The 27511-nt window shown below is 40.7% G+C and overlaps 2 protein-coding genes across 3 annotated transcripts in view; both read right to left on the bottom strand.

Moving 5' to 3' along the window:
- SRPX (sushi repeat containing protein X-linked) overlaps positions 1 to 11704 on the bottom strand; it is a 49559-nt gene extending 37855 nt beyond the window's left edge. For both annotated transcript variants that reach the window (XM_049835361.1, XM_049835362.1), the window contains exon 1: positions 11568 to 11704. In XM_049835361.1, the coding sequence (XP_049691318.1) occupies positions 11568 to 11637 (70 nt within the window). In that variant the 5' untranslated portion in view covers positions 11638 to 11704. The remainder of the gene's footprint in view (positions 1 to 11567) is intronic.
- A 7263-nt stretch (positions 11705 to 18967) lies between these two features.
- Positions 18968 to 27511, bottom strand: part of RPGR (retinitis pigmentosa GTPase regulator) — a 63751-nt gene continuing 55207 nt past the window's right edge. The window contains exons 15-18 of the mRNA XM_049835359.1: positions 24541 to 24671; positions 24280 to 24319; positions 22872 to 22960; positions 18968 to 21837 (exon numbers count right to left, since the gene is read on the bottom strand). Of these exons, the coding sequence (XP_049691316.1) occupies positions 21613 to 21837; positions 22872 to 22960; positions 24280 to 24319; positions 24541 to 24671 (485 nt within the window). The 3' untranslated portion in view covers positions 18968 to 21612. The remainder of the gene's footprint in view (positions 21838 to 22871; positions 22961 to 24279; positions 24320 to 24540; positions 24672 to 27511) is intronic.

The raw sequence follows: 27511 nt of genomic DNA, 5'->3' as shown, positions 1-27511 counted from the left end.
AAGGATCGACACACTTGCCTACATACAAATGGGCTTTTGAGTTTTGTTGATTTCTTTTCATGATTTAAAGTTCCCCTTCTTTCTTACGAAATTTTACTATGATATGCAAAATTGGAAACATACAGTCAGTTCCACAGCGTGGTGTGTCTTGTGTGCAAAAGACAATCAGCATTATTCCCCCGCTGCTTATATATAGTCCTGTACTGGCCTTGTTACATCAAATAAAATGGGATGCTACACTTCGCACAAACTACTAGCAGAAGGCAAGGGGTTACACAAGCTGTGCACGGCAGCTATCCAGTCATCTGCCTCTCGCCGCTCTGCCCTTCTGCAGCGGACAGGCTCTTCGACATCTCTTATTTACAAAGGCACCAGTTCAACAGCAGCCTGATACAAGCCAACATTTGCCAGTAAGAAATCAGGCCAAGGGCAACCTCCAACAAGACCTCACAATAAGCTCCCTGGTTCCAGCTCACTCTGAGAACAGAACTCATTTTCAGGGAAAAAGCAGCTATATTACAGGTTGTTTTAACCACCCCTCAACAACCCGCCACCTTGGCAAGAAGCTGTTAGCAGGACCAGTCCATCAGCCAGCTCTCTGATGTACAGCTTGCTCAAGCCTTCAGAAATTTTCAGATTGTTAACAGGGCTGCAGCACTCTCATCGCAGGTGGCTGACAACTAAAAGCCCAAAAGAGATGCAATCCTGTACGAACTTGTAAGCTGTTGTATACCGTGGAGCCTGCCAAGCCTTCCTCCTCCCCTGCTCACACGCGCACAGTATCTCACTGCGATGGCAGGGATTCCTCACAGCTCTTTCCACAGTGGAAACGAGAAGTGACTAAGTGAATAAGAATTAAACAGGACTGTTTTAAAAGAACTGTTTGAGAAATAGAATCCAAAACACAAACTGCTGCATCAGCTCTCACAAGGGCTTAGGAGGAGGGTGATGAGAAGAGCCTGCAGTTTGTTGAACAGTACTGGTGCACAGGACTTTCCAGCTGAACTTTTAAATTGTGCAATAACTAATCTATGCAGCCACGAGGTCTTATTTATGTCTTCCCTTTTGCACACTTCTGTTGCCACTTGTCAGTTCCACTTATCATGGTGTCTTTATCCAAGAAAGACTGAGAACATTTTGGAGGGCATGGCTTCCTGTGAACTGGAACCCTGAGAACCATCAGGCTCTACACCACAAAAAAACATTAATAATACATGAATTTATTCTCATGTGTCATGTACTACAATATGAATTTTTTCTGTTCCCCACCCTGCCTTCTCATTGTCTTTGTGCAATAAAAAATAACTTTGTTAAAGGCAGAAGAGTAGAGAGAGACCAGGGTTGTGCTTTAGAGGCTACATTCACCCACTGCAAATAAATCAAACCTCATTTTCATTGTGAGGGGCTTATAAACATGGAAATATTTTATAACTCAAATGGAGGACTTATTTTCAATTCCTTTGTACTGATCAGTTTTGGCAAACCAGTTTACTCTTCCAACAGGGAAATCAGCTATAAATCAATCATATTATCTTTCTGATGAGGTACAAGTTATCTCTTATTGCACACGCAATATATGTGGGTTTTAATGTATATTATAGCTAAAATGTCTGAATCATTTTACAAGTATGCCACATATTAAAGATTTCCCTACAAACTGCCAGACAAAAATATTGTGAAAGGATGATTTTGGATAAGAGTAAAACAAAGGAACTTTCAGGGCTGCAGTGCACATCCCGCGCTGTTACTGGTATCCTAAGAGGCCTGAAATGCCTTGGAGCCATCTAAGGATAGAGTTTAATATTCTTTTTAATATTCTGGTTTTGATATTCAGTTTGAGAGAGGCACAGAATCCCCAATTGGAAGCACTTCTCTTAAAAACAGAGCCAAAAAACCAATACAGGTGTTCGTATTTTCCAAAAAGATGACAAGTTGTCAGCCAGTTAATCACTGCAAGCTTCTAATGTGCTGGTGGAAAGGGCAAAAAGGTATCAGTGATATCAACAGCACTGCTGGCCATTTATACAAAAGTGGCCTTCCCTTACCACAGAACTACTCAGGATTTGATGCATTTGACTGGAAATCTTAAACTCAAAGTCAAATCAAGTTTTCAGTTACTGTTATCTCCCGTTTCTCCTGGACACGTATTTCCTACCTTGTTACAACAAATGTCAAGTAACAAAGAGAAACTCAAATTGTGGTTCCTGATAGCTACCAACACGGAAACACAGCCAGAAGCTGTAACTGAAGCAGTAACTAGGGCAATGGAAGGACTAGCCAGAAGAGCACACAGGTATGCCCAGAACCATAGCCAGGCACATGTCACCCCTTTTCAGCTTTAAAGACACCCAAGAGCAACCTCTAGCAGTTCCACAACTAAACACACCCACATGGTTTTACTTAATATGATGCACAGCACATGCAATAGTAATAACAGTACTTGCTCTTTATATGAATGTTTTCAGTCAAAGCTCTCCAGACAAACCATATTACAAAGGGGATGCAGACACAGCCTAACCAGCTGCCTCAATGTCACAAAAAGAAATCAGTGGTACAAAATTGAAGCAAACTACCAGTCAGATGCCTTGACAAAAAACACCTTCAGTGACACATCCCTTTTTTCCTTACTACAGCAATAAGAAAGGTACCCCCTTTCCGCATGGGGCACTCACATCCATTCCTTTCCCAGAAAAGTAAAGTATGGGAAAGACCTTTTTGTTATTTGTTGCGTTGGTTTTTTTTATTTAAACATTTCACTGCCACTGTAACTCAGCACCAGGCATATTGTTTCTGCTGTCTGCCTCTGGGCAGCTTAGAACAGTGAATGTCTGCAAGCCAACGAGTTTTTAATCTTCAAGAACAGCTAGACAGAGGCATGTTAATTTTGGCCTGTTTTACTTATGAGTGACATAATATAACTAGAGAGCCACAATGGATGGACTCAAGACAGGCAGATTTGAATCAAGTAATTACTTTTAACTGCATTGCCCTAAAGTTGTCAGCTCTAAAGAAAAGTGCAATTGGCATAGGCTCATAACTTCACTCTGAGGCAGGAGTTGGAAGCAGCATCTCCCCCCATCTGGCCAGTCAGTGTCAGGAAGCCTGACGAAAAGACCTCTGAGGGACACCGGAATGGACCACAGACCCCAGCAGGCTAAAACTCTCACGGTACAGCCCAAAAGGAGACAGACTTTGCTAAGTGACTCATGTTGCCAGCCCACACTGGTTAAGTGTAGGTTTCGGGTAAACCATGCAGCATGACACGGCACCGCTGGAGAAGCCTGAATACATGACTGCTTTCAAACTGCAATGCTATTCTTAGTGGATATATGTACAACACGTCTAAATCCAGTACCCTAAACAGCAATGGCATTTCCTGAAAAGAACAAGAAGAGGGCAAGAAGTAAGGAAGAGTAAAATCAGATGTCTTCAATCACACTGCTCAAATTGTAAGAAAGCTGTGTTGTGACAGATTTTAAATTTTACACGACTGGAAAAAAGGGGTTTCCTTCTGTACCACCACCACAGTAATTTCAGAATCTTCAAAACAAACTTTCCTTATAACACAAACTTCTAAATCATCCAAATTGCATATGTCAAGTATTCTCACACATGTATATTTTTACCCACTGCAAGATCTGGAGCAAGTGACAGCAGTACATAAAATTTAATGTTGTATATTTTCCTGCAAAGCTGCACAAGTTTCTCCGAGCCTTCCTGAAGGACACAGCTGCACGTCACAATTCAAAGGCATATATACACATACGTAGATACTTACCAGTTTCAAACAAATGAATGCAATCAAGAATCTTTACGATATGCATCTTGCATGTTTTGGTTGTGGGAGGTTCTCCCCCCCCACCACCCTTGAAAATAGCTCATAATGACCGATCTCAGAAGAGCAACCCAGAACACGTATCATTTCAAGCATTCTCATTTCTTTTTGAGCTCTGTACACTGAGCAAAACTTGGTCTCTCAGAGCAGCTAACCTAAACTCCACCGATGGCATCTGTCCTCAGATGAAGACACAGTTTCATTGAGTAAGCAAAAACCGTGAAGTTATACAAATTGCATCTGCTCAAACGGCAAAAACCTTTGCCAAAAGCACCCAACTGCCCCTGGCTTGAGTTGCACAGGCTAGCAGAGGCTCAGTGCTCCTGCACAGCTGGGGATGTTTCCCTCACCCAGCCTGTAATTTGCCCTGCACACTGCTGGGAGGGGAGAGCAGCTCTCCCAATTACTGAGCTAACCTTCAAGAGCTGAAACTAGGGCAGCAAAGACCTACAGAAGGCCAGCTGAAAGAGACAGCACCATCGAAAGCAACAATATGGGTCCTACCCTCGTTGCTTATTTCACACCAAACAGCACGAGAGGGTAAAGGAAGACATCCTAGATAAATTTATGTGAGCCATGTCCCGATTTGGCCTCGCCAGCAGGCTTCCCCCTCCCCAGAGGCTTGCAGCACCTCGCTGCCAGATCACACATGAAGCCACCAGGTTACTCACAGCTGGGGGGGAGTCGAGAAAGCTGGGCAGCCTGCCTCAAAGTCAAGAGCCGAGTTAAAAATATGCAAGCAGGAGAGTAGAAGAACGTTGAAAACTGCCGCCCGGGTGAGAGAAGAGGGGATGCTTCCAGCAACGCAAAACAGGAACAAGAGTAGGTTTGGGAGAAAGCCATTTTGGAAATCTCTCCTATACTGCAAACATGCCCAGGAGCCCCGGCCAGGGCTGGACCTGGCCCCTACTGCATTAGCACCTGAACAAACAGGGATCGAGGCGAGGGATCCTGCCCAAGGTCTTACACGCCAGGAATCAGGCAGCAGGGATGGGCAGGAGGAAGCCCAGGAGAGCTGGGGAGAGAAGAAATAGTCCATCCTGATAGGCAAAAACAGGCCACAGTTGTCTAGCACTTCCTGCAGGGAAAGCACAACACCCAAAAGTAACCAAAAAACCAAAAGACATGCTGTTGAGAAACACATGAAGGAACGCAAAGTAGCTGCTTTTGCAAGGTAGCATCTGCTAAGTGCTAGAGAAGAAAGCACAAAAATAGCACTAAAAATAAAAATCGGGAGTTGGTGATGAAGGCCAGCCAGCCAAACTGGGGAACTGCAGCACAGCCAGTCTAGTAACTTCTGTTTAGGAAACAAGCAAAAACCCATGAGCAATACTTTCTCCTCAAATAAGCCTTTTAGCAGAAAAGTTGCATTTTAACAGTAGTCCAGCACTAAGGTATTTTGACAGACTCACTTCAGCGTGCTGGTAGCAGTCTCTTAACATGTTCCCATGCTAAATGCATTCTCCCTCCATCTTCACGGAACTGAATAGGGGGATGTAATTTTAGACATTTCTCTCAGGGAAAATCCCTGCAGCTGCCAAGAAACACTAGTTAGAGATAATGGTGGGTGGGGGAAGCATTTGTCATCCTGATGTTGCACTTGACAGAGCTTTACTCTCCATATAAGTACTCTTTCCACATTTCTGTGCATTATGTACACAGCAAAGACACCATTTATTTCCTCAAGCACAACAAAACCTTGTCAAGATTGTTAAGGCAAACCAAAGGAAGATACTGACAAATCTGAGCTTCCCATATGTATTAACTTGGGGAAATTTAATTTATTTCCATGGGCCTCTCAAGAAATACAAAAATCCTTTCTCTCTTCATGTAAAGATATGCCAAATGACAAGTTGAAGTGGTTTCAAACTCTGGCAGAGCTCTTAAGTGGCTATTTCAAGTTACAGGAAAGATCAGAATCGTTAAAATTAAAACCTATAATTTGGAGCCGCTTTCAAGGTACTGCAGCATAAATTTTCAGTTTGAACAACCTTAACAGTGCCCTTTAAATATAATCAATAGTTAGAAACAGTGGCAGCAAAGTGCCAGCCAGCCATGTCCTGTATGCTGAGCCATTCGTTTACTGTACTAAAAAAATTTGAAGTGAATGCCTTGTGAAACAGACAATCCCCAGCACACCATATTTTTTAATGTATAACATAACTTGAAACAGCAACTTAAAAAATAACAACCAACAAACACAGACATTTCAGAAACACAAAAATTAGCCAAGTATCTAGTGGAACATGTAATTTGTTACCCCACTGGGGAAAAAACATTTGTACCTTCAGAAGTTTCACAGATGTACTGTGAAAGACACAAAGCTTTGTGTATTACACTCTGTATTACAACACAGTATACACTACAATTGCATGAAGTATTAGATTACTGATATGCTTTTTGGACAAAAAATTAGTAGTGTGATGGGGCTGGAGGTAGGGAGGGATGGGAGTGCTGGTGTTTGCCTCTTCATTGCTCTCCACTCCAAAAAAATCACACTAGCGGGCTGGGGACCCATTCCTTGGAAACAGTCTCTCCCAAGGAAGATGCTCCTGGGACCCTGACACTATCTAATCTTACATATGGCAGCACAGTACGGGGCTCAAGAGTTAAGACTATTGCATTAGTACCTAAAATCTTAAGTATATTTTTACACATCAGTATATTTTCATACATGATTCATCATTTGTGTCTTTACAGCACACCCATGCAAATGATGCTCCTCACACACTCTCTGGCCTTCAGACAATTATGGTTTATCAACAGTGCATCGAGACATCTCACAGTGTGGGCTGAAGTCCATGCCCGTCCCCAAACTCCATCTTTCCTGTAAATCAGTACACAGCAGTATCTAAGTAGTAGGCTTTTTACAAAGGCATCTCCAACAGGGAAAAGAAAGGAAGAACAAGTAAGTCTAAGCAACTTGCCTAAGGTTATATATCAAACATGCAAGGAGTCTGAATTTTCAACCCAATGGCTTATTCAACTGAATGCCAATACAACAGCATGCCAAATCTTGTTCCCTGCACCTTCATCAGCAACAAATTTGACCCAATTGATACCCATCCCATTCATATCTCCAAACTGAGAGAAAAACATATATTTCAGTAATACTCATTTACAACTACTGGCTTCAACTAAGAGATGAGAAGAGTACAGTAAAACCTCAACATCAACATATCCAAATTGTTTTTTAGAATAAATGTTTTTGATTATCCAAGTTATAAGCTCAATCATAGTTTTGACAGACAAGATCCTTACCTGTACCAATGGCAATCTCAACTGCAAGTTTTTATAAACACTGTGTTTATACACTTTAAATGTTTGGGAAGCCCGTGTCATGTCTGCTAGCATTTACTACTGCAGCAGACCAACAATAAAAGGGATACAGTAGCTTGCAGGCGTGAAGAATAACTGCCATTGACTGTTCTATTGTACCTCCTGTATCATCTCCAATGCTCGCCTAGACTTAACTGCACAAACCATTACATGCAATTAGTTTGCCTGTGCTCTTTAGCAAGGTGTATTTCACTGTGAGAAAAGGGACAGCTGAAAAATTCACAAAAAGCATCTCTCAGAAATTTTTCTTAATTTCACTCTTTGTTTATGTGATCTCCCCCTGGATATTTCAGTTGCACCAAAGCCCCCAGGTGTTACTGAAGAGCTAGCAGTCTGAGCAGGCCTAGCACGGAGGTTGCGATGACCCAGTTACCTAAGGACCACTCAGAAAGAAATGCAGTGCTTTGATAACGCTTAAAGCCGTGAGGAGTTTTCAGTAGAGAATTACTACAGCTCATGAAGATGGCCCACTTCACACAAGAAAATATGAAAGCAGCGTCAGGGGATGAGTTAACATTATTGATTGATATAAACAGGACATACCTGTTGTATTTGAGGTCACTTGAGAATGTCATTTCTATTAGGCTTCTCTGCTGCTGGAAGGCTTATTCATTCATATGCAACCATACAGCTAGCTGGAGCCTATTTAGGGGGAGCCAACCTGTCCAAAGCACAACTCTTTGGATAAAGCTGTGCCTTAGGACATACTTATGTGCTTGAATTCACGTGCTGGTTTTTTTCTGGTACTTGGACGGCAAGCGATTTGAGGACAGCAATTGACTTCTACGTGTTCTGTGCTTAACCAGCACGCACAACATCTAGGTCTGTGCCCACCACAAGCTCGCTATCAGAACCCTCAGGTTCAGGGGACCCACACGCACAGAACTAAGCACACAAGTGGATCCTGTACGTACTTCTACACAAATTGTCACCTAAGATTAATAGGCAGACAGCAAGCTGTATTTAAAAAAAACCAACAAACAACAAAAAAACCCTCAGCTGACACAACGGGCCCCACCCTTGGCGATGCAGAACACCAGCTGCTTAGGGCCCTGGAGACTGTTTCTTGACCATTTTGCAGCTTGGTCTGATGGACAGGAGCTACGAGTAGGAATCAAGTTAATTGCAATGCCAGACTTTTTAAAGCCTGCCATATGACTCTAGGCAATGTTAAATATTTACTTCCTTCAGTTTTGTCCTCCTATCCTTTGTCTATTTACAGTATAAATTCAGTTGGGCAAGGACTGCCTCTCTGAACGGCTGTAGCACTCGGAAGGCTCACCCACAGATACACCCCTTGCTCTACAACGCAACTTTGAGAAGTGCTACACTTTCCACAACCAGACTTCCAACTACTCATATTTAATCCAAATATATACATATGTTACAAGCATACCACACATATACATTGTTTTTCATTGAAATAAATCTTCATACAGCTTTTGAAAATAGTTCTATAGTATCACATGGCCTTCAAGGGATTTTAATGGCATCTCTCTCCAGGTTCACAGTCCCTTCCCACCAATAGCCTGTTCCAACACACAGTTTCTTTTTTAATGCAGTATAACCAATTCCCATTAATTTTATCATAGATCAGCTTTTCCTTTCATCTGTCTGCTAAAAGTGTAAAGACATGAGTACAACAGTCATACACTGTGCAGTGCCTCTTGATTTCATCTCCGTGTACCCCAAACACCAAAGAAGTGATTTTCGTACATATATACGTATGTACATACAGCTGTACCCACACTCGCCACTACTGGATGGTCAGCACTGCTCTGCCTGAGCCCAACAGGGTAAGGATCTACACTGGTCTTTCACAGCTCGGAAAAACAGAAAAGAAGAGATGGGAGAAGCTCTGGGGAATAGTAGAAGAACCTGATGAGAAGGAGTCGCTGAAGAGCTCAAAGATCGTCTCTCCCACTTTAGTCCCTGGGGAAAAGGTTTTAAACTTGCTTTAACTTCCAAAAGGTACATCTCTCAAACGTTCCTGAAGATCAAACAGACTTTTCTCTGAGTGGTGCCATCAGAGAGATTTTTGCCAGTGCATCGCAGGCTTTGAATGGAACAACATGAAAAAGACCATGGGCATCCTTTCAAGATTTGAAACTACTGTTACAGATAATATAGCAGCTGCTTCTAATGCTTTTAAGTATTTTAAGAATTTTAAGCATTCAGATATTTTTCAGTTGCCTTCCTTATGCCAAGCAGATAGTTAATTCAACGACATTTTCACAGGCGGAATACTGCCTTCATTTTCAATGCCTGCGATCAATATTTGATCGCAGAACTCTGTTTACAACATGTAAATTATTTCTATTTAGTGTGTTCACCATAGTCTTTGGGTTACAGAGCACAAATGTTCTACACTAAAAACTTCAGTGTTACCAAATTATGAATTCAAGAGCTGATTAGACTATTTCTGATGTTTAGATAACAGTCTAATACTGAAAACAAGCATTTTGTCTGAATCCAAAATAGATTGTTTGGCTTTGTCTACAAAATAGTCAAGCATCAACTTCCTGGTTAACAGTTCACTAAAGTATGTGCATGTATAATCTGTATGCGAGAAGGCCACATGCACACGTATCCTATGGAGATTTTTTGAAGAAGTCTATTTTAGTTTACTTAATGGCACTCTGTGCCTAACGTGCACTATTACACACTAACATAGTACCATTAAAGAAAATACCTATTTACAGTTTTACTACATTTCACATTGAGAATAAAGATTTGAAAGAGTATCACGTTTTCTCTATTAAAAACCAACCAAACAAAAGAAATGGAACATGAAACCTTAACTTTATATTAGGGTTTACAAATACAGCTGCCGATGATTTAAGCTCCTTGGAGCCTTTGACACTAAGCATAAGAGGAAAATTGGACTTTCAAATGAGTGAAAGCTGAAACAAGCAGGCTATTGTGCAGCCAACTTGAGGATTACATGCAAAAATTAGATTTTTGAGATTGGAGAAGTTACATTTGGCCTTTTAGGAAGAACGAGAAGGACAGGATATTAGCATCCTCTGCAAACTAATTGAAGACTAACATTCACATAAACCACAAAGTAAAGCATTCAGTCATCTTCCTAAGAAAATAGAGTTTGGCAGTACAATAGTCCTCAGAGAAATGCCAGGACAGAAACTTCTGTTGTCTTTGTTGATTTAACAACTGATGTGTCCAATACCTTAGTGTTTTGTAAAGAAAGAGCATAAAAGTACATTCCAGCATCTTTCGTGTTGGAAAGAAGCCACTGGAAGCATGCCAACAAAAATAAGAAAAGCTAACTTCAACTCACAAATACCATCATTATGCCATTTTATGCCCCTCCAGGCGCAGAACTACATCTTAAGTAGGGATAGCTCCTGGATACAAAAAATAGGTATCCTCAACAAACAGAGGTTCTCTGCATGCACAGCTGTGAATCGTATTAGACACCCTTCTCACCTGTTCATTGCCTGGCTTCACTGCCAACCCACGGTAACTCACCTCAATTTGAAGCAACACCCACTCACTTTGAAGGCTGTGTTCTGACCACCCAATTTTCATTGACTACACCTGTTAAACCACCACCGCATGCCAGTTTACACTGGCTTCGCTTGCTATACCCGCCAAGTCAGCAACGTTTCATCTGACAAGATACAGCTGCTTTAAAGGAGCAGGCAGACCTACACGCTGCTTTCCTTTTGCCATGGCAATGGACATAAATTTGAGCTCATTTCAAATTTTGCTAAAGCAAACGCAAACAATTAGAAGTGAAACAGCATAAGCATACTTTTTTAATTACTAGAAGTGTAAGAACCCAGCCGGATTCACCCTTTCATTCTTCACACTGAAAACTGAGATAAGCTTTGTGTGTGCGCGGTCACACACAAGCAACACAAACTGGTGGAAGACCTGTAAGCGCCAAGGTCCCGGAGCCCGGGCTGGTAGATCAGGCATACTCTCGCCCCTTCTTTACAATTAAGGACGACGCAGACCCTCTCTTCAACCCAAGCGACTCCGAGCGGGTGCCCTTCTCCCTCCTCAGCCCTCTGCGAGTCTCCCAGGAGACGCAAACGGGATACCCCGCGACGGGCTACCACCCACCTGCGCTCCGCGCGTTTAAACCCCAAACCCATAAAAGTTTTTAATCGTCCCTCAGGCTTCCCTTGAGCTGACGAGCCAAGGGAAGGACGAGGCGGAGAACGACACAAAGCGCTCCGGGCGGGGAGCGAGCAGCAAGGACCCCCGTTCCCCCCCCCCCCCGCCATGGCGGGACGCCCCTCCGGGCCGAAGCCATCCCCCCCCCCCCCCCCCCCCCGCCCTCGCCTCGCTGCCCGGCGTGAGGAGAACGGCTCCCCCGCCGCGGGGGGCTCCCCGGCCCCCTTCCTTCTTTCCCTTCCTTCCCTACCGTCGTACTCCAGGCTGGGGCAGGCGCCCAGGGCGAGCAGGGCGGCGAGGCGCAGCCAGCAGCTCCCCATGCTGCGAGGCGGCGGCAGCGGCGGCGGCCCTTCCCGGCTGAGGGCTGCGCGGCAAAGGGGCAGGCGGAGGAGGAGGAGGAGTGGGACGGAGACATTCTCCGAGCGGGCTCCCGGGCGCCGACGGAGACTCCTCCTTCTCCTCCTCCTCTGAGGGCAGCCCGCCCGCCCCGCCTCACCTCGCCTCCCGCCGGCACCGGCGGCGGGAAGCGAGCTGAGGCGCTTGTGAGGGACGTGCTGCCACCCCCGCCTCAGGGCTCCGGCGCCGGTTTGCTCCACGGTTCTCCCCACCACCACCCCTTCCCCGAGTGGCTCCTCCCGCCCGTGGGCACGGCTCCCCTCCGACGTGGCCGCCGGGAACGGCCCGGCGGGAGGTCTGGGGTCCCTCGCCCCGGTGTGTGCGTTGCGTGGCCTGGCTGGGTCCAGTCCCTTCTCTGGTCAGGTAGGGCCACGCAGGGAAAGCACGGCGCTCCCGCCTCCCGTCCCGTCCCGGGTGGCCGTGGGTGCCGGCGCAGGCCCGGAGAGTTTCACGGGCAGCAGTGCGGGGGAACGGGACGGTACTTTTTCAAGATGAACGGCTCCGGTTGCTCAGCAGTTCGCAGATGGGCAGCCTTAAACGTTAAGAAACCATGAGTCAGATCCTCAAGTCATGAGATTTAGAAAAAAAGTTCGAAGTCTTCACATTTCCCATTGACCTTTTGAGCTGCTAGGGTGTTGCGGGGTCATAGTTTCAGGCTTTCTTCCATAACCACAAAGACTAGAGGTCTTTTTTTTCTGTTTTCCAGATGAAAGCAAATTCCCCAATCGCTCCTAGCCTACGGAAGCGAGGGCTTCAGACAGAGCACCGTATGTTCCAACGCTTTTGATTTTGAGATCTATCAAGCCTGCAGCTTGACTACAGCTAGACTTCGAATTTTTTATTTTTTTTTCCCTTTCCACCATTAGAGGTACCATCTAACGTGCACTGTAAACTGCTGAAGGTGGGGGAAAGCACTGGCGCCGGCTAGCCTGGGAAGAGTTTGCGTGCTGGGGCAGCGAGGGGGAGAGATCCCAAGGGAGTTCCGAGGGTCCCACACACCTGCTGCACTATTTGCAGCAAAGCACAAACGGGGAAATTACTAACTAGGAAGTAAAGGAATATTTCTTCAGAAATAAGGGACATCAATTTTCAGAGGGAGGATAGTCTTCTCAAGGGGAGATGTCAGTTTGGAAACAGCGGAAGAAGAGGCACCAGTTTTGCCTAACTAATTTTGAGACTGAGTGAACCAAAGTGACCAAGGAAAGAAATGGGATCTTGCTGGTAATTAGAATAAAAATCTAGGCAGGTGCTGTGTTTGGGAGCTTTCTCTAAAATGTTTTCTTCTCATCAGAGTTTTTGTTTGGATGAGGAGTACACCTCAAGTACACCTCCCCGCTTGAATCCACTACATTGTATGCTTGAGACCAGAACGCGCACAGGAGTGAGTGCAGCTCCTGCACCTATGGGGCTCCTCTTGAGTAAAATACCTGATGGGTATGAGTAGGAACTGGGTCCTCAGCACCAACACTTCTCCAAGTTGATCATGCTCTGTCCAGTGCAGATGCAGCTCAAGTATGGCTTCGATATTCCGTTTTGATCACCTTGTTTAAAAAAAAAAAAAAAGTAACAAAACCAACATCTGAGCCATTACAGTTTAACAGCCTAAGGAAAGATTACATTTCCATGCGAGGAGAGATTAAAAAGACTAACATTACTCTCCTTGAAAGTAGAAAATAACAAAAAAGGAGTGCTTTAGGCTATTATTATTGGCACAGATATCATAGAAAAGATTAAAGTAAAATGTTAAAAATCTGTAATAAATAGTGATAATCTCTGTAGTTAATCTGTGCTGCAAGACTTTGGTAAAAGTTGAGCACTCAAATGTGCTGGAATAATAGAGGTACCTGAAGCAGATCTTAATGGGTGTTGTGGTTTAACCCCAGCTGGCAACTAAGCACCACGCAGCTGCTCACTCACTCCCCCCACCCAGTGGAATGGGGGAGAAAAATCAAGGGGAAAAAAAAAAAGTAAAACTCATGGGTTGAGATAAAGACAGCCTAATAGGACAGAAAAGGAAGGGAAACTACAACTACACAGCCAACCACCCCCAGTTTATATACTGGGCATGACATCACATGGTATGGAATACACCTGTGGCTCGCTTGGGTCAGCTGTCGTGGCTGCATCCCCTCCCAACTTCTTGTGCTCCCCCAGCCTCTACTGGCAGGGCAGTATGAGAAGCTGAAAAGTCCTTGACTTAGTCAACATCAGTATGTTATCAACATTATTCTCATCCTAAATCCAAAACACAGCACTATACCAGCTACTAAGAAGAAAATTAACTTTATTCCAGCTGAAACCAGGACAATGGGTCAGATATCTCTTGCTTTCTCTTTGTGTATGTCGTTTTAGCTGCCCATTTCCAAAATACTGGCCTTCATTTAGATAGTCTTCCTAAGAATATAAAAGCTATACTAGCATGGTAGCATTGTACAAGAAGGTGCTGCCAGTCAAAGTTTTAATGCAGCTGCAGCTTCTCCATCAGCTGCCCCAGTATTGTCCAGACCACAGGGCTCACAGCCCCTCTCTTGGGAAGCCTTTCCTAGCCATTTAAAACTGTGTTGTCACCGTACAGAAACTTGGTGGTGGTGACAAATCCCTCCTTGTGTGGACAGCCTGTTTGTGCGGGAAGCGAAGTCGTCAGTGTTACGTGCAGTCAGTTAACTGCTGGTGTGGTGCCCAAATTGGTACAGACAAGCATCCCATTTGATTCACTGTGATCAGTGAGTTTTTAAACTGCTTTTGTGTTGCTCCTGATTGCATAGGCACGATTCCATCCATTCAAACAGCGTAACCATGGGTGTTTTCAGGCTGGTTTTTACCATGTCTTGGCTGCCGACTGCGGGGGTTTCTGCAAAGCGTACTATGTGCATTGTGAGTGAGCTCGCCTGGGATGCTGGTTTTCCTCTAGCATCCAACTCTTGGAGTTCTCACTGCCCTGAGAAAGGCAAAAGATTTAAGAGTTTACATAGCCTGCAAGTTACAGCTCAAATTTAGATGCAAGTACGAGCATAACTAGCAGTGTGAATGTATCCTTCATGGACTGTTTGAAATTAGCCTTGTAAACATGCCAATACTGAGGTGTGCATTCATTCAGATGCAAGTTGGCTCTGGAGTTTCTCTGTGCAATGTAACTCTTAGTCTGCGTCTTTGTTAGGATGACAGCTCTCTAAAACCATCCAAAAGATTGGGGCTTGATAGACAAGTTCAAGGCATTTTTAAAAAATTTTTTTGAATTCGTAACATAAATTAGATTTTTGTAGTTTTCTTAAGGGACCCTTTAATAGGACAAAGCATTTGGAAGTAGGAATGTATTAAACAAATGTCACATTTATTTAATTTGAAAGCATAGTCGTGGTCATTTTTTCATCACAGTTCAGCTTTCAATTTTCATAGAAAAAATTCCAAATATTTAAGCTTGTGGTTATTTGGAGTTCCAGGCACTACTGGCATTACGCAAGAAATGACCAGTGTGCTTTCCATTGAAGATTCAGTTTTTGACTGTTTGGAGGTAAATTAACTTTAAAACCTAAAATTAAGCAACAGTACAGGATAAAAGTATGTGAGAATGTCTTAGCTGAATAAACAGTAAGACCCAGAGCAAAGTTAAGCACTCTTGGACACTTAAAGATATATTCTTATTATACCAAGGAGTTAATTTAAGCATGTAATTTCTCCTTCATGCTTTTTTTAACAGCAGTTCAGAAATATAATTTTATTACTCTCTACCAGAATAGCTGTAACTTAACTACAGTTACAGTGATAATAAATACAGCTTTTGATGGAGGGGAGAAATTCACTAAAGTACAATTTTTAATAAAGTTTAACAATCTAATAATTTTTCTCCAAATAGTAAAAGGATGATAAGGAAAAAAAAAAACCAACAAACCAGCAACTCAGCTGTGTGTAATTAAGTTTTGGAAGACCCAACTAAGATTCGATTAGTTATGTTAAGAGGATGACAAACTGGGGGTCCCATCCAAACAACAGCCCAGTGTTTTTAGACCTGTGAATAGCCTTACTGAATGAGAACACTCTAATACTTAAAATTACTTGTGTGAATACCTGCAGAAATCGAGACTGTCCTAAAATAAAAATAACAAAAAATAATAGTAACAATAATAATGATGATGATGCAGTTCTTCTGTACAATTCTTTCAATTCTTGAAGTTTACGGATTAGTTTCTTAGGATGTTTAGTGACAGCAACAGTTAGAAATACTTACTTGTTGCTCAATGTTTGCTGTTATCAGACCCTCCTTCCAGCTGCTTGGAATTCCCATCTCCTAGGGCCAATTTTTTTCCTCTGGATGTCAGCCTGTTGCGTATGAACTTTGCTAGGATGCTGTTAGCATCCCACACTGGGGGCAATCTGGGTGCTTGCAGGCTGGTGGGGTGCACTCCAGCGTTGGCATGTTTCTGAAGCTCTGACAAAGAGTCCCAGAGAGGGAGACTGAAATGGAAGCAAAGATTGGGATTGACCTGTGGAGATAACGGGCAGGAAGAGCAGCTCTGCTGTAGGCACTGCTGTGGTGAGGAACTGGAGGCGCTGAGAGGCAAAAAGGCAAAAAAGAGTCGGGGGAGGCATGGACAGAAAGAGGCAGGTGGATGTGTGTCACGTAGAGCACTTTCTGGGGAATGATAAGACAAAATTCCTCAATCTTACCACGCTGCTGCTTTCAGCACATGCCTATGAAACTTCACTGCCAGCACGTGTTCACGCAGAGTAGATGCTACATTCAGTCAGTGCCCTTTTCAAAAGGCATCTCCACTGCAGATAGCATGCCTGTCAAAGAGACTCATTTTGTATTTTTAAGTGATATATTCATGTTTTCTAATAGAAAGCTGGTTTTCCTAAGATGACAGACAGGATACTAGAGGCCAGTCTAGAAGACGGCATCACCAGCTAAAAATGCCAGAAGGCTGTAAACCAATGGAAAATCTTGTTCTAGAAGCTTAAATAACAGAGATAATGATCAAATAGTTTCTTGTGTGAAATAATAATCTTAAGTTATATCCTAATAATTTTCTTACATCACACCCAAACCTCAATGGTCACACTCCTTTGCAACACTACAAAAGAATATACTGCCCTGGCTGTAGAAATAATGTATTCTAAGGAAATGAAACATTCTTCAGGGCTGCACTCTCTGCGTCTTCCATCCCTGAGCACTTACGTGCTCCCTACATCAATGATCTGAGGAAGTCTCCTTGGGTCCTCCAGGTTAATGGTGGCCTCACGCCCTCCCTTCCAGCAAATGGCACAAAGGAGATGGCTAGACTAACTTTCCCTCAATTTCTTTGATACCAACAACCTTGCTATGGAAAATTTCAATAAGAAAGTCTAGGTCAGGCTCATACATAGCATATACATTGGTATACCTATGTAGCAAGTCTTCATGATACCAGTTGCCTTTTCCCCCTTCCATCTGGTGGGGTGCTTGTGTCTTAGGCAACCAGCAAACCAGAAATTTTGTGGGGGGAGACAACATTGCATTCTTAGTTAGATACTGAATGATGCATTAATATTTTTAAGACTAGGTTGTGGTATATCAGCAGATACATGGTTTAACATTTAACAGATATACTAAAGAACAAAACCTCCATATCTTATTTTTTTTTAAAAGCTGTTTACATCTCTTAAAATTCTGTTAATATCTCTAAAGCTTTTGATGAGTGTGATTGGAAACAGCTGTGTCTAAACTGTTTCGACATCAAATGAGAATGGTCTTGAAAACGAAAGATTTCTTTGTGTACAAATACAAGAGCAACAGTTTAGCCAGATTTAGATTTTGCAATGGTTTTGTTGAGTCATTACTATCTGGTCCTGAAAAAGAGACTGGTAATTATATAGCTTGATTAAAATGTAATTCCAACACAGTCTTGGAAGGCAAACAGGTGTGAAGAGACCTCAATCAGTATGAGATAGTGAGCAAAGCAGACCTACTACCAAAGCATTAATTTCTCACCAACAGTGGTCTCATCACAGTTAACCAGAACACTATTTATGTTCTTAAAGGAATTTAAGGTGTGAAAATGTTGTAAACCCCTGCGAGTGATGAATGGTATAAATAATATAGCTCTTAAAAACACTCTGAGGGAATTTAGAGATCGTTTGTTTACATTTTAAAGAGAGAAAATAATCCAAGGATGCAGTAAATGGTTATCATTTCCCTATACAACATTTCGGTATTTTTAAAGGTGCTCAATATTGGATTTTAATATCCAACTCAAACAGATCTCCTTTCTACTGCTAATTCAGATATTTTAGGTATTTTTGGAACATTTCTTTTTTCTATGTTGTTAAGCATCCATGCTGCTAAATACATGTCATAAATCTGAGAAATGCCCACTCGTTCACCTTGGGGCATTAGATGTAGAGAGTAGTGTCAGTAGTACCGGTAGTGGTAGCGTAACTATGTCGCTTTAAGAACTGCCCCCTTCTGCGTCAGCAAGGAGCCTGGCCAGCAATTTCAACAGAAATTGAGTACAGAATGGGCTTCGTGTGCAAGAAAGCATGTCTGATATACTAACTAAATGTCAGAAATGCTAGATGTCGAAAGCTGGACAAGTTAATGCCTTTTTCATGAGCACATTTTAAGTCAACCCCTACTTAGCTTATCAATAGTCATGTAAGATTAGCTTGCGTATACATGATTATCAGGACTTACAGTGGTTTACCATTATGATATTAACTCAATTTACTTCAACTACCCTAATGTCAACAGCATGACTTAAAATCTTCCCCAGGGACAAAGACTGGACATAGTTTGCATATTATACAACTATTTCCTGGAAGAAAAAGGAAAAAGTTGCACAAAGTTCATTTGATTTATTATTATTATTACTATTATTTATTATTATCATCATCTTTGTGTATATAAAATACTGTCAAAACAGCATGTTCTCTCCTTTTCTACTTCAATCATCAGAAACTTGTATAGGAACAGTAGCTGCATAAATGAATCCTGTGCTTCCTGGAAATCAGTAAACATGCATACGTAAATATATGGATGAAATGAAATTTCAGGAGGTCAGGTACACGTTTGATCATTCATATACATACACACACATACATATGTCTATATATACATATATCTTCATGTATATATACACACATATATATGTATCAGTGCATATACATATATACATATTCAAGATGCACTAATAGCACTTCTTTTTAGATCAAATGTATACCTAGACTTAGATTTATGTATCAGAATTTAACCACTTGAACATCTATGTATACACTGAGAAATAAATGAGTAATTGTATTTTTATATCTTTATATTTTTACAAATCACTGTCTAAAACTTTAAAAATATACTATATAAACTTGTCAAGGTACCAGACCACTTCAATGCCAAAAGCGATACGCCAGAAAACATAAAGTTTTCAGAGAATTTTGAATCAGAAAATTTGATACAGAGTGAGTATCTTCAACTGCTTTTCAGGGGCCAGGGGAAGGAAAATTCCTGGCTCCAAAGGCTGGGTGGGATGAGACAGTTACACCTTCGAAGAGCACGAACTCCACCTCGTGGTAGGTTCGATGGTGAAATTTTAGAAACCCAGCAATTCTAAAGCACAATCTCAGTTGTATGACAGGGCTGTGAAGTCTAGAAATAAAGATTTAATTCGATACAGTTATCTTTGGGAAAGCAAGAAAAAACAGAAAAATGTACTATGTTTCTACAACTTTTTGCTACTCATCAGTTGATGAAAGCCTTTCAGTAATAAAAAACCCTTACATTTTTATCACAAGGACTGTGAATTTGTTAAAAAAACCCCCACTTTAAATTAATACACATGTACATTTAACTTGTTTTATTTGTTTAATCTTTTTTTATTACCGAGGAAGACATGTAAAAAAGACATCTGAATGGATTAATTTGCTCCTGCTTCTTCTTAAACAAAGTGTATGGACCAGATAAATGTACAAGTCCCTGAAACTCCTTTGGTGTACATCAGTTTAGAATTCATTACATAAACTTTTGTAGCATTAGGTTTAAGGGTAATTCCCATTTTAAAGTCATATTTTTCACTAAATTAGTTCAAATTTTACAAAAAGAAATTGTCCTTATGGTAACAATTTCTGTGATTGATCTCCACTTAAAAAATAATTAAAGCTTATTTAAATTAATGAGGACGTTATTTCTTTCTCCTTTTCCACTTCCTTACTATTCACAACAGTATCCAACTAGAACACAAACCACATATGCATTCAGAAAAACAAGAAAATATGTAAATAGAGTGCACATTGGCAAAAAACCCCAGCTCATGTAAGGTTCACTGCAGAACTTGAGAGTAGCCCAAAGAAAAATAACAGAAACAAAAGGATCTTAATTACCTCTGGCAAAAGATGACCCAAGCGTCCAGGTTATTAGTACGATGCTTACTGTAGCACAGTGGAGGCCCTGTGAAAGAATCCGGGCACCTGTCATACTTACAGGGACAAAGCATTCAGCTGAATCAAATTCTAGGTTGAATACAACTCCAGACACTTCTGTTATATAAAACTGAAGCAACTCTGAAACTAGGAATACTGATAATCCAAAGGCAAAATATGGCCAAAGGCATATTAAAATGTGTTTGTATGTCAGTGAAATTAAATAACATTTTCCTAGGTTTCCTACAAAGATCATCTGTCCCTTGTAAAGTATTCTGAAAAGTACTCCGTTTAGAAATAATTATTTATTTTATATTTACGCTAGTGCTTGTGTATATTCATAAAACCTAAGCATATTTCAGTATGCTTATTCTTTAGTTTGGGGGCAAACACCGACCCTGGATCAGATCCATAACAGTATTATTCACCTGGACTAAATTCTGAGTAATCAAATTTTATTTAGAGGGAATGCTGGTAATTAGAATAGTGGGTTTCTCACTTCTGCTTCTCGGACTAATTAAAAACCGAAACATTCTGCTCACCCATACCAGTCATGAGATTCACTACTCCTGCTACTCAGTCTCCAGCTGAAGAAAAACCATGTTGCCTGAGAAAAACATGAATATTTAGCCCATAATCTTCTGTCATACCAATGTGTTCCGTAGTAACTTTGGTTACATTATTTTCCTGTAAGAAAAGCTTCACTAGAGACTCATTAAGGTATGGATGGTCAAAGCATATAGGATTAGAATCCAACTGAAACAACCGTGAGGATGTCCAGTTTTTATTGGGCCCGATTCTGTGAGGACAGAGTCCTATCAACTTACGCCGATTTCAGCAGGAGTGAAGGTGTTCAGCATCTCTCAGAAATGAAAGGTTACTCCAAAGTCCCAGTTTGGCAGGATACTTACATACTTACACTACTCTTAGATACTGTTTCCAGTGGAACTACTGCCCTATATGAAATTAGGCGCATACTTAAGTACCTTCCTCAATAATGGCCTACATGTTAACTTGGAAGTTTTATTGCTATTTTTGTAAGTCAAAACAGAAGGAGGCATATGTATTTGTAAGTAACTTAGTATCCTCTTTAAAATGTGAACTTCAATATTCTTATATAGGTTGTTAAACCAAATAGTATCTTTTACCAAATATTATAATTTTGCAGGAATATCGTACTGAAAGTGGTACTCTGTAGACTGAAACAGAATAAAATTATTTAGCAAAAACCATGAAATGCCTGTATTCAACTTTTCATATAAAAAAATATATTTTTGTTTTACAACACTAACAGTTAAGGCCACAGAACTCCAGCAAGATGCTGATGAACATATCAACTGCAAGTATTAAAATTATCAATAAATATCAAGAAAATGGTCTGCATGTTTAAAATCACAGCAATCAAATCAATCAAAAAAGCAACCATCAACATCTCTAGTGAGTCATAACTGTTTTCAAGTAAAAACTGCACTATGTGCTTTAAGACTGTCACATTCTTACATGCTATAACAGTGTTAGAGTAATATACAAGTAGAAGATTTCGTCCTTCTGTCCTGGTTAGTCACAGTTTCCCTGGAATTCTCCAATGTATGATTCTGGTTTTCATCTTTACTGTCTTCACCAGATAAATCTTCCTTTTCTTTTTCTTGTCCACTCTGTAATGGCTTTCCAGATCTATCTTCCTTTCTGCTACATACATTCTTCTGGCCTGTCAGTGGCTTTCGCTTAAACAGGGAAAACTGGAGTAAAAAACAGGTAAATAATATGCCCAGAACAGTTAGCTGTGAAACTCAAGGTTAAAAAAACTACAAAGCCTTTTGTATATACCAAGGTCAATTTAGGATGCAAACTTCTCCTCAGTAAAATAAATCATTTTTTCAAAACAAAATGACTATCTAAAAAATGTTAATGAAAAACATTCTGCTGCAATGTTTGAAATGTGTCAAAATAGCACAAATGAATCAGAGAAGTTAAAATGACTGCATTTTGTCAAATTACACACTGTACAGTTTGTACAAAATCCTGCAAGTGGTGCAAAATTATTTCTGTTTCTTTCAAAGAGACTGAGGCAAAAATATAGGCTCAGACCTGCAAAGCCCCAGAGCAGTAAACGCTTAACATGCTTCATTATAAACATGTGTGTAGTCCCATTAAAGTTAATGACAATGTGTTTTTATGTCAGTGAGACTATACACGTGCTTGAAGTTAATCGGTGCTTAAGGTCTTTGTTCAACAGGAAACACAGCAGCCAGTCTCTGCAGAAGCCTTTGGATCCTAAACCCATAAGAAATTCCATATAAGGTACTCCTCAACATGCATATATATAGATAAACACAGTCTTTAAATCAATGCATGTTGGAAATAGATAAAAGGTCAATTAGCCCAGCTGCTGCTTTCAGAAAGAAATACAGTCGAAAATATTTTTAGATAACGTCCCATAGGAATCAAGTCGTAAGTTTTCACCTCACCAAAATCTGATGGGATTAACAACGTATCTCTTATGGGCATGCTACACATGAACAGGTGATAATGGGCTTTATCTCATTTCTACTGACAGAAGTACCATGATTTATTTTAACAGACCAATTATTTGGACAATTTTAAGCTATTTTATCACAAAATAAAATCAAATCTTAAACAGAAGGAACAGGTTGCTCAGCAGTTTAATTGTTTATGCAGATCAGGTAAATTGGGGTATTTGCTTCAGCTTTGTAACTGCCCACTGCCTTCTTGGTCATTGGTAAAACTAGAAGAAAAAAATCAGGCCACGTACCTTTTTCCTCCCAACGATTTCTCCAGTTACTTGGTCATCGGTGTTCTCTGAAGAGTTGTTCACAGTGTGATTGTCAGTGCTTTCTTTTTCTACAATAATATAAACCTTTATATTAACTTCCTTCTGATACTTGCAAATTAAGAGCAGAAAAAACTGTTCTTCAAATTATTTTTGAAGTAAAAATCACTAAATAAAATGTGGATCTTAAAAAAAAAAAGCTATCAGAATATTCAGTTCAACTTCGTGCCCAGCCTGACAAGAATGTTTTAGTTTTTTTAATCTCTCTATATAATGCCCTTGTATTATTCTCCAGGTGCTCAATTTTCAAGAACAGAACACTTATGGCAGTGACATTATACAAAATGTTTTGACTTGACACTCATAGTTTCCTCTTGCTGACAGAAAACAATGTCTTGCACACTGATTTTGAAAGTATATTCTAATTTGGAAAAGCTGACTTTTACATCAGGAGTTATGGTTCAGTGTGAATTTTATTCCATAGAAACAATTCTGGGAAAGGGAGAACTTTCCATCTGAGTTGATGTTCCTGTGTTTAAATTTTCCTATCCTCCCTGTAGGAATGATATAAATTTAGAACTTAATATCAAAACTTCCAGAACACTGGATGATGGAAAAATATTTAAGCATCCATTCTGGACAAGCTATTTCCATAAGATTGAAAATAAATGGCATAGCTTCTTCAGTATTAAGGCAGTGGTCTCTTTTATACCACATTTGTTATTTTCTTTCAAAAGAACAATTATAGATTATTCCAGAATTTCTAAAATAAAGTAAATATTTTTTACTTGTCTTGCATACAGGGCACCCAACTTCACGCTCTCCAGCTTTTCTAAAGGAATATACAGTTCACTCAAACAGTCATCAAAACTACAGAAAACATCTAGAGTTACATCTTCAGCATCTCCGAACAGTGTTCAATACCACATTTCACCTAAAATAATCTGTTTGTGAACGTAATGAGGAAATGTCAGTTGACAGAGATGAGACTTTTGAGAAGCTTCTCTGTTGAAGTGAAGCAGCGCAGCACCTGAAGAAGTAGCTTGAGAGATAATACCAGAGTAACTACCATTACTTTGTCACCGCACAACTAGAACTGCTCTTAGCAAGTAAGATACAGTCCTGCTAAGAGAAAGTCCTTCTTGTGGACTTCCTCTGATACTTAACTGGGAAAAGTAATTTTTTCTTTCGAATCATTAACAATTAGTAATGGTTTATTGCCTCTCCAATTTCATCACCTCTCAAGAACTGCTTTATCAACTACTGACAATAACTGTATTGCTCAGTATTTTTATAATAGGGATTGTTTATAAAAGTTTTATCTTTTGAAATGTTTTATTTGGTTTTAGAGTGTCCGTAATGATCCAATTCTTAGGAATTGTATTCTTACCCTGATGAATGATGGTCTCTTTCTGAGTAGTCTCTTCTGTCTATAGAGAGACAAAACAATGAAATCTATACTTTCACTCTTGTTAAAAAAGAAAATGTTTAACTATTAACACCTACATATGTGTTCCTCCCTTTACCAAAACCACCCCAAACAACAACTCTGCATTTCCAAGATACCTACACATATATTCAAACTAATGGAAGTTATATAGAACCAAGTGCTTTCAGAGACCAATAACTTAATAGGAGTAAATGATTTTACCTCTACAGTTTCAACTGTGCTATTACTGCTTTTCTCTCCCTCAGGTGTTTTACTATGTTTCTCTTTTTCAGATTTTTCCTCTATCTCCTCTTCTTTCTCTGTTCCTTCCCCTCCTCCTTCTGCTTCTTCTTCTGTTTCTGTTTCTTCTTCATCTTCATTGTCATCATCACCATTGTCTGTCTCTTCATCTCCAGACAAGTTTTGTTCCTTTGACAAAATGGCCAAAACATCATTTTGAAACTCACGCTGCACAATGATGTCATGGTCCTCATCCTACACCAGTTAATCATACATCATAATTTGACTAAGAACAAGAAAACGCAAAAGAAAATGCTCCAAGGGGTAGACAGAGTAAGGACAAAGACAGGAACCTTCACCTAAGGTTTGCTAATTTTAACCGATTTTAAAAGAAACAGATCTCCAGTAAACATTAGGAGTGCAGCTGACTTCCACGTTTTGCTATTACTCCTTAATGAAAAAGCAATGAAAACAACCTCTTTTTTTTGAAACAAAATACTTATTTTAAATGTTTGAAATATGCATAATTCACACAAGCAGTAGTAATTCCAACACTGAAAAAAAGTCATTAAAATCTATTTCCCAAGAACATTAATGGAACAATACCAGGCACAATGTTCTGATTCATCTGATTCAATAAAGACACTATAATTTGAATTTAAGTTGGTTTCAGCCTAGGATAAAACTTCAATATAGTAAAATAAAATAGCCAGGGATATTATAAAATACATTTTTTAAAGTGCAAATGCTGTTTTTGTAAAAATGTGTAGAAAAAAGAACAAATTATATCCTCCTTATTCCATTCAGTGATTGCCATTACTATGACATTTATCTATTTTTAACAGCATGAAACATTTTAAACAGAAACATTCTCCTTCTCACTGCAGAAATATAGAGGCCTAAACTGAATCCAAGATGGACTTTTGATGTTAAATCAAGTGAACCCTTATCATTGCCATCAGAGTGCCCAGAGGTACTATTGCATCTTTGCATTGTGATGCTTTTCTTCTATGATTGATTGAAATACACGTATTGAACCAGTATTTTATGTTAAAGAAACATGAACAACAAAACACTTTTGTTCCACTGCAGCCTATATCATGATGGGAACTGGTGGGAATGATCTGCATGCTCTTTTGAAAGTGTGGTAGAGGAATGGGTCTTATTTTGAACACCTTCGTCTACTTGAGTCCAAATGCGTTCTCCTGTCTTTTGTCAATGGTTTCCTTACTCCTTCTTACTTTTTTTGAATTTTTGCTTGTTGTCTCCATAATGACTGCCTTCATGGTTATCAGAAGGTAAGTTGCTAGTCAGGAGGTGACTATTAGCTAATGTTTCTAGACGTTGGAACATGAGGTTGCTTAGCCAAGAAAGTTAGAGGTATGCAAAAGCTTAACAGGTTAGTTGTTTTCCTGCCCTGCACTCTTCTGGGTGAATTAACCGTGTAGCAAAGTATCTTTGGACCCTACTTAGAGGCTTTCTGCCACTTTAAGCACAACTGCACACCTGAAATTAAGAATCACAATGACAGCACAGACGTTCAGCTTGTACCACTTTCACTGTTCTCTTTTGGCCCATAGTCCACAGGCTTGTCTGGTGCCCCTCGCAGCTTCAAAGACCAAATTTTTAAACTTAGGATAAAAAGCCTCACTGTGCATGCCAGCACGTGCAGCAGAGTTAGTGGGAGTTCTCCACCGCATCTAGTATCTGTGCAGCACACCCCACGTTCTGAGGACCGCGGTGAAACGGGCTAGCAGCAAAGATGAATCCAGCACGGAGTTCAGGCTACGCATTAACCACGTGCTGACGCTACAGAGAGCACCTGGGAAACTGGAGGTATCCTGGTAGCACGTTATATTGGCAGCTACATATTCCAGCTCTAGAAATGTTAGGAATGAAATAAAAGCAGAAATCACCAAGTGCCATTGGTAGAAAGTCCCTTTTGTAGCGTAGCATAACGGTGACCCAAACAAGAGGCATTTTGCAACAGATTAATACTTCAGCTCACCCTACTGGGGAAAAGACCTTCTCCTAACAGATACCTTCCAGTATTTCCTTAACTAAGGCTTCTTCCAGTCAGCTTTCCAGTCTGTCTCTGTAACTGTGAATTTTACTGCAAACAGTGAAAAAGGCAATCTGCTTTCAACTCGAACAAAAGAAAATAAAGCGCCAAATATCCCAGTGAGATCGTAGAATCATTTAGGTTAGCAAAGACCTCTAAGATCGAGTCTAACCGTAAACCTAACACTGCCAAGTCCACCACCAAACCCTGTCCCTAAGTGCCACATCTACATGTCTTTTAAATACCTCCAGGGTGGTATTTAAACCACCACTTCCCTGGGCAGCCTGTTCCAATGCTTGACAACCCTTCATTTCTCTCACGCAGCAAGCAGACCAAGCAGCAGTGCCGACACGCTCAATACCGTTTGGGGTAGAGCACACCATTTCATATTACCACCTGGTTGTGTGCCCCGGCACACTATTGTGCGGGTTCCCAGTAGCAGCACAGGAAGATTCCCAGTGGCAATCTCACTGTCATTTCCCGGGGACTCTGCACATGGAAAGTCATTCTGAGAACAAGCACAACCGCTGTAAGAATCCCGTCTCCTGGCATTTCCAAAAGGGCAAACAGGTGGGACGAAAACGACAGCAGGTTTCAGAAGGGGTGATCTTTTTTTGAAATGTTCTTTTTTCTTTTGTTGTTTTAGTGAGAAGCTTGATTACAAAGCTAAACATGACAAACTCTTTATAAACTTGACTTCTGTAATAGAGTCCAGTGTCTATGATGGAAAGCAAGAGGTAATAATTCTTCTACCTTTCTAGGAGCTGAGAAAAGGTTGCTTCTTACATATCAGTATATCTGAGGAACAATGAACAATAAAAACTGAAAATGTTTTCATCTAAACTCCTCTGGAAGTGGTGTTACTTATCATTGGCATGATTTTTTTTATCT

The sequence above is a fragment of the Accipiter gentilis genome, chromosome 32 (assembly GCF_929443795.1).
Source record: "Accipiter gentilis chromosome 32, bAccGen1.1, whole genome shotgun sequence".
In the NCBI taxonomy this organism is placed as follows: domain Eukaryota; kingdom Metazoa; phylum Chordata; class Aves; order Accipitriformes; family Accipitridae; genus Astur; species Astur gentilis.
Note: the sequence above shows the minus strand (reverse complement) of the source record. Positions and strands in the feature narration are given on the sequence as shown.